Source organism: Athene noctua, chromosome Z, assembly GCF_965140245.1.
Source record: "Athene noctua chromosome Z, bAthNoc1.hap1.1, whole genome shotgun sequence".
Lineage (NCBI taxonomy): Eukaryota > Metazoa > Chordata > Aves > Strigiformes > Strigidae > Athene > Athene noctua.
The window spans coordinates 23,769,862-23,775,990 of NC_134077.1; the positions used below are offsets into that span (position 1 = coordinate 23,769,862).

The window sequence follows — 6,129 nt, forward strand, 5'->3', positions numbered from 1 at the left end:
TGCTGCTGCCCTGCTCCAGTCCCGGGCTGGGAGGGAAAGGGGAAGCACACCGAGTTTCCCGGGGCCAAGCAGCTGGGATTGACGGGAGAAGGGGGAACCCTCTGCGGGGAGAAGGCTTGCGGAGCCGCCACGGGGACCAGACAGGCTATGCTTGGCTCTCCCTGCGCACGGCATCGCAGTTACACTGCCTGCTTCTGGCCGCAGCCCTCAGTTTACGGGGAAGGTCGTGCTCCCCCCCGCCAGGGTTGGCCCGGGGGAGAAGGGAGCCTGCCCGTTCCCAGCCTGCGCCCAGATGCCGCTTTCGCCACCTGCGGCTGCCACCGCAGGATGCTCTCGGCCCCTCCCCTTCTGCCACGGAGCACATGGCAATGTTTTGGTTGATCGGTTTGGTTCCTTTTTCTGTTCTTTGTTTGCGGTTTTTGTTGTTTGTTTGTTTGTTTTTCCCGAGCAAAATGTGCCGCAGCTGGCTGCCTCCGAAGCAACCGCAAGGTCTCCGGAGAAACTTTCAAGCGGCTTAGGAAATAAATTAATAAATAAATAAAAGAAAAGCTACTTCGCAGACTGCTTAAACTCCCTGTGCCGCTGCGTGCGCGGAGAACTCAGGGACAGTCGCAGAGCGCCGAGCCGTTCCTTGGTGGGAAACCCTCGGTCAAAGGCATTTTAAAAATATATATCTCCATATAATGAGGCGTGCGGTTGGGGTTTAAGCCCCATCACCTCCCTGCGCTGAAACGAAGGGAAGCCAGATGAACTGGAAAGTCCTAGCATAGCAGGAGAGCTGTTAGACACACGTAATGCAGACGAGGATGCTGCCGTAGGTACCTTGCAAGGTACTACACGGTCGCTTTTCCCCGAAGAAAATCCCCTTTGTGATTTCACAGCCCGGGAAGCGACGAGCTCAAAGCCCCTTCCTCCGCTCGGGGCGTCGCCTTCAGCCTCCATACTCACGCTACCGGGCGGAGGTCGGACTCTGAGCCCCCCGCCGTCTCCTCGTAAATCCAAGGAGAACCCCCGACACGGCGGTTTTCTGCATAGGCTGGTTTATTTTTACCGATGCTACTCGGGCAGACACTGTGGTTTACAGTGACCACAAGCAACGATCTGCAAACCCTAAGTCTACCCAGAACGATGGAAGGGAGGGAGAAAGGGAGGAGGGACGGAGGCGGGAGCGCCGGCGCCCGGCAGCGGAGCCCCGGCGAGGCCAGGCGAGGCGAGGGGTGCCGCGGAGCCCTCCCGGGCCGGGCGTCTCCCCGCCATCCCCTGGAGCCCTGCCCTGCCCTGCCCTGCCCTGCCCCGCGGGCCTTGTCCGACAGGCGAAGGAACGACAGACTCGGGCGCTCTGCGGAGGGAGGTCCCCGAGCCCCCCGCCCTTCTGCCATAGTAGAGGGACTGGGCGGGGGGGACACTGCAGCGGGGCCAGGCGGACGGAGCGAGTGGCAGGACCCCGCTGCCCTGTCCGGCAGCGGCGGGCTTCACTGCCTGCAAAATTTGCACTTGATAATTTTCTTAAAAGCACTTTGGAAGTCTTTGTTGAAATAGGCATAGATGATGGGGTTGAGGAGGGAGTTGGAGTAGCCCAGCCAGTTGATGACTGCCCCCAGCCACTCGGGCATGTAGCACTTACTGTCACAAAAGGGCAGGACCAGCGCCACGATGAAGAACGGCAGCCAGCAGAGGATGAAGGTACCCATAATGATGCCCAGAGTCTTGACAGTCTTCCTCTCCCGGGACAGAGCCATCCTCCGCTTGGCCTCCGTGTTCTTCTCGTTGCGCCTCTCGAAGGAAGGGGGCGGCGGGGAGCCGCACGCCTCGCTGGGCAGCGGCAGGTGAGTCTTGGAGGAGCTGTGGCAGCGCTGGACCTCGATGATCTCCAGGGCGGCCCCGTCCTCGCCCTGCCGCACCGCGCCGTTGACACAGGCACCGGGCTTGGGCTCCACAGTCCGCCGGAAGCCCTTGCCGGGCTCCCCGTTGCTATTCTTCTGCAGCGCAGCCGGGGAGAGGGTGAGGCAGGTGTCGGCGATTTTCTTTTTCTCCACTTTCTTGACGGTCTTGCGGATCCTGAAGCGGGCCGCCTTGAAGATGCGGCCGTAGAGCACCAGCATGAGGAGGAGAGGGATGTAGAAGGCGCCGAAGGTGGAGTAGATGGTGTACCCGTGGTCCTTGCTGATGGTGCAGGCGTCGGGGTCCGAGCGGTCCTCGGGCGTCCTCCAGCCCAGCATAGGTGGGATGGATATCAAGAAGCCGATGAGCCAGGTCAGGCTGATAAGCGCGGCGGCCCGCCGAGGAGTCCGCTTGTTGACATAGTCGATGGGGTCCGTGATGGCCCAGTACCTGTCCAAGGCGATGGCGCACAGGTGCAGGATGGAAGAGGTGCAGCACAGCACGTCCAGCGAGATGAAGATGTCGCAGGTGACTTGCCCCAGCGTCCACTTATTCAGCACCTGGTAGAGAGCCGCCATGGGCAGCACCAGCACGGACACCATGAGGTCGGTGACGGCCAGCGAGCCGATGAGATAGTTGGCCACGGTTTGCAGGGAGCGCTCCAGGGCGATGGCCGCGATCACGCAGGCGTTGCCACTCACGGCGCACAGGATGAGCGTGCCCAGGAGCAGGGAGGTGAGCAGCTGGTAGCCCAGGGTCACCTCGGCGAGGCCGGGGCCGCCTGCCCCCTCGGGGGACCGCTCTGGGGAGGTAGTGTTGTTGGCCACATCCATGCCGGGCGGGGGGGGTCTCTTCAGGAGACGGACATGGGAAGAGGCGCTTGTCACTTGTGCGCTCCCCTGGCAGGAGGCATCGCCGCCCTGTGCGCTTTGGCCACGCCGGGCACCCCCCCGCTCCGCCACCCCTCCCTCCCCTATATAGCGCGGCGGGGGGCGGCCGAGGCTCGGAGGACGGCGGCTGGCGGAGCCGCCCCGCGCCCGCCCATCCCCGCCGCCTCTGCCCAGCGCGCAGCCCCGGGCGGCGGGGGCGGCCCTCCCGCCGCCGCTCGCCGAGCTGCTGCCCCTCGCTCCGCCGCTCTCCCGCGCCGCTCCTTCCTGCTCTGCCTCTCCGCTCTCCACTCACTTTCTCCCTCCCTCCTTCCCCTCCCCTTCCGTCCCCCCCTTCATCCCTCCCTTCCGCGGCAGCGGGGGAAAGGGCGGGGGGGGTCCTCGCTGGGTCGCCATCGTCCCCCGGCGCCGCTGGCGGACCGGGCGGGCGGGCGCCGGTGCTCGTCACCGCCCGCCGCCCTCCCCGCTGGGAAGACACCGTAAAGAAACCCACCGCGACTCCCCCTCCCCCTCCAAATCTCCGCCCCGCAGCTCCGCCCCGGGCAACCGGGGCTTTGGGCTTCCCCTCGGGAGCGGCGCCAGGAGTTTGTGCGGGGTGTGCGAGGCGGGGGGGGGGGGCTTTCCAGTGGCCGGTGCACGGCCGGGCTGGGGCAGGAGGCACGGCACACCCCGGGGCTGCCGGCGGACGGGGGGGGGGGGGGGTCCGGGGGTGCTTATCGCCACCTGCAGGCAGACGACGGCGGCCCGAGGACGCGGCGCCCGGGGGGGGGCTCGGCCGGGCACCCCCGGCCGCGGGGCCGGCGGGACTTTCTGCGGGTCTGCATCCCCGCCCCCTGCCCGGCCGCTGCGCTGGCCCCAGCGAGCACCGTGCTGCCGGGGTTGCCCCGGGGAGCAGCCGCCGCGGAAGCGGGGAGAGGGATCACAGGCAGCGGGGTCTCCCCCGGGTGTCTTGGAGGGGCTGCTGCACAAACCCGTGCCGGGGAGGGCTCCCGCTCAGTCGCTGAGGAGTGCTGCGACGGTGACAGTCCCGTCCGTGAAGATTCGTGCCTTCACTCCGGCGTCCTGCCGCGGGGAGGGCGGTCGCTGCCGTCGGGGGCTCCGCGCCAATGCGCTGCTCCCCGCCGTCAAGTTCCTCGCAGGAGGAAAGACGGCATCACCCCCTGGCACTCCCGAGGCGGGAACGACAGCGCAACACCCACTGAAATCATTGTCCTCTCGAGACAACAACAAAAAGGAAAAAAAAAAAAAAAAGAAATAAATTGCGTTACAGTTCCTCCCGACAGAAGGGGGAAAGGCCGAGTCTGAAAGTGAAATGAGAAAAATATCTCTGGGAACAATCTTGAATAATAAAGTGTTAGATTGCCAAATCATAAGTAAATCAGTTAATACCCAGTAAATAGAACAAACAATCGCAAACCTGGGAATCATCTGTCATTTAAAAGGGAAAAAGGGAAAAACAAACAAACAAACAAAAACAAACAAACAAACAAACAAACAAAACAACAAAGGACGGTGTTATTGACAGGCTTAACTCTGTCCGTGAAAGGTAAAAGGAAGTCCTCTGACATGACTTCTGTGGTAGGCTTTCTACTATCTTGTGGATCAGTACTTTTAATGATGTGAGATATTTCACCCTGCTCTGTAATTGTGCCATGCAAGCTCAGAAAACACAAAAAGCCAAATGAGTAATTGCTTAACAGGAAGATTTGCCAGATTCTGCCTTAATCAAACTTGAGATGAGGATCACAGAGCCTGGCTTGCACACGCTCAGGTTCCTCATCTTCTCTCAGTCAGCACTTAAAAAGAAGGCTGAGTTCACAACTTCATAACATTTGGACAGATTTCAGCCATTTCCTCTTTACGAGGGGACCAGGCTATATTTCTCTGCCTCTAGGCTTGTGATCTTTACTACAAATGATCAAGGCGCAGAGATGCGCTGGGTAAACGGAGCAAAGCTGCACCCCAGAAAGCGCACTGTGTTAGCCAATGGTACTAACATTTACATTCTCTGTGCCCTATTGAATGAAGACTTACACCGTTGAGACAAGCCAAAACAAAACGTGATCGATATTTAAGTATGCTTTGCACCTTCACTATCAAAATCTATTGTTTTTTTTAATGTCTCCTCAAATGCACAGCACGGTTGGCTTCTAAGCGGCTGCCTATTTAAAGATCCTTTCCCTTCAGTGAAATGAAAGTTTGTGCTTCTTGCTGTTTAGAGCCAGCCTGATGCAATGAGAAAAGTGCAAGCCTGGGAGGTAGGGAAATCTCAAGGAGATTATCCCAGCTTTCTTGCATGGTGGTGGGCAAGTCATTAGCCTAATTAGATTAGTTTGAAATTAGAGTTTCAAAGACACGAGGGATGCGGATTTTAGGAGTTCACAAAGGACTTTTGGGAAAACTGTTTCCAGGGGTATTTTGCACTCATATGGCCCAGGGAAGTCAACCCCAGACACTTTTTTTCTGAGAAATTCTAGTGGCGAAAGGTCGTGAGGGTCCTTCTTCAATTGAAATCTCTTAAATCGGCTTTATTTTTGAATTTATTTTTTGTTCAGAGACTGAAAGTCATTTCACTCTGAATTAGATTGAGAAGCAATTTAGGCAACCATGGAGGGAAGGGAGAGAGTAGGAGGTGGAAGATGTAGAGGAACGGAAAACTCAACTCTTTTGATGTGATAGTGTCTTTAATCCTACTAAGCATTTAAACAGCAAAATGCCAGTTAAACTTTCAAGAAACTAAATGATGTGCTAATGTCTTTAGATAACCTAAGTGAAGCACCTATGGAAATTTTTTAAGAAAAGCCATAGCCTCATAAAATCCAAGCTGACGAGAGTAAATGAAACCTTAACACCGCACAACCTTAAAAAGTCTAATTAAAATATTAATGTTATTCAGTTATGACACAGCTGCAGCAAAGAGGTTCCTCAGTAAGTACGAAAAGAAAAGGCATTAACAACTGGCAGAAGATGCTTTCCTGAGCAGTTTCATTCTACACATTTCAAAAAAAAAAAAAAGGAGAGCTACATATTCTTGATGCTCTCAGATTATGACTGTATTATATATTTGCCGAAGTAAAACAGAAATGCTACAATTTGATTGCAGCATTTTGTTCATGTTACATTTGGTTTGAAAAGGATTTGGGTCTTGGGTTTTTTTCACTATTCACCAGGATAAGATGCAGCATTTGTGTTATACGAGAAATTATATTGCAGTAATGTTTTCAAAATGAATGGGCTTTAGAAGGGAACTAAGGAAATTAACGACTTCAGTTCACTGAAACTGATCCAGTATGTGCAGTTTTCTGTGGGAGAAGTTCCAAACAGGTGGAAGGAAAGATGTGCCAGGAGGCAACCTACCAAC

General features: G+C 56.6%; 1 protein-coding gene across 1 annotated transcript; it reads right to left on the reverse strand.

The window, feature by feature from the left end:
* Positions 1-1,345: 1,345 nt before the first annotated feature.
* HTR1A (5-hydroxytryptamine receptor 1A) lies at positions 1,346-2,827 on the reverse strand. The gene has a single exon (XM_074932815.1). It carries the CDS (start codon positions 2,712-2,714, stop codon positions 1,473-1,475), a length of 1,242 nt encoding a protein of 413 aa, XP_074788916.1. The 5' UTR covers positions 2,715-2,827; the 3' UTR covers positions 1,346-1,472.
* Positions 2,828-6,129: the final 3,302 nt, after the last annotated feature.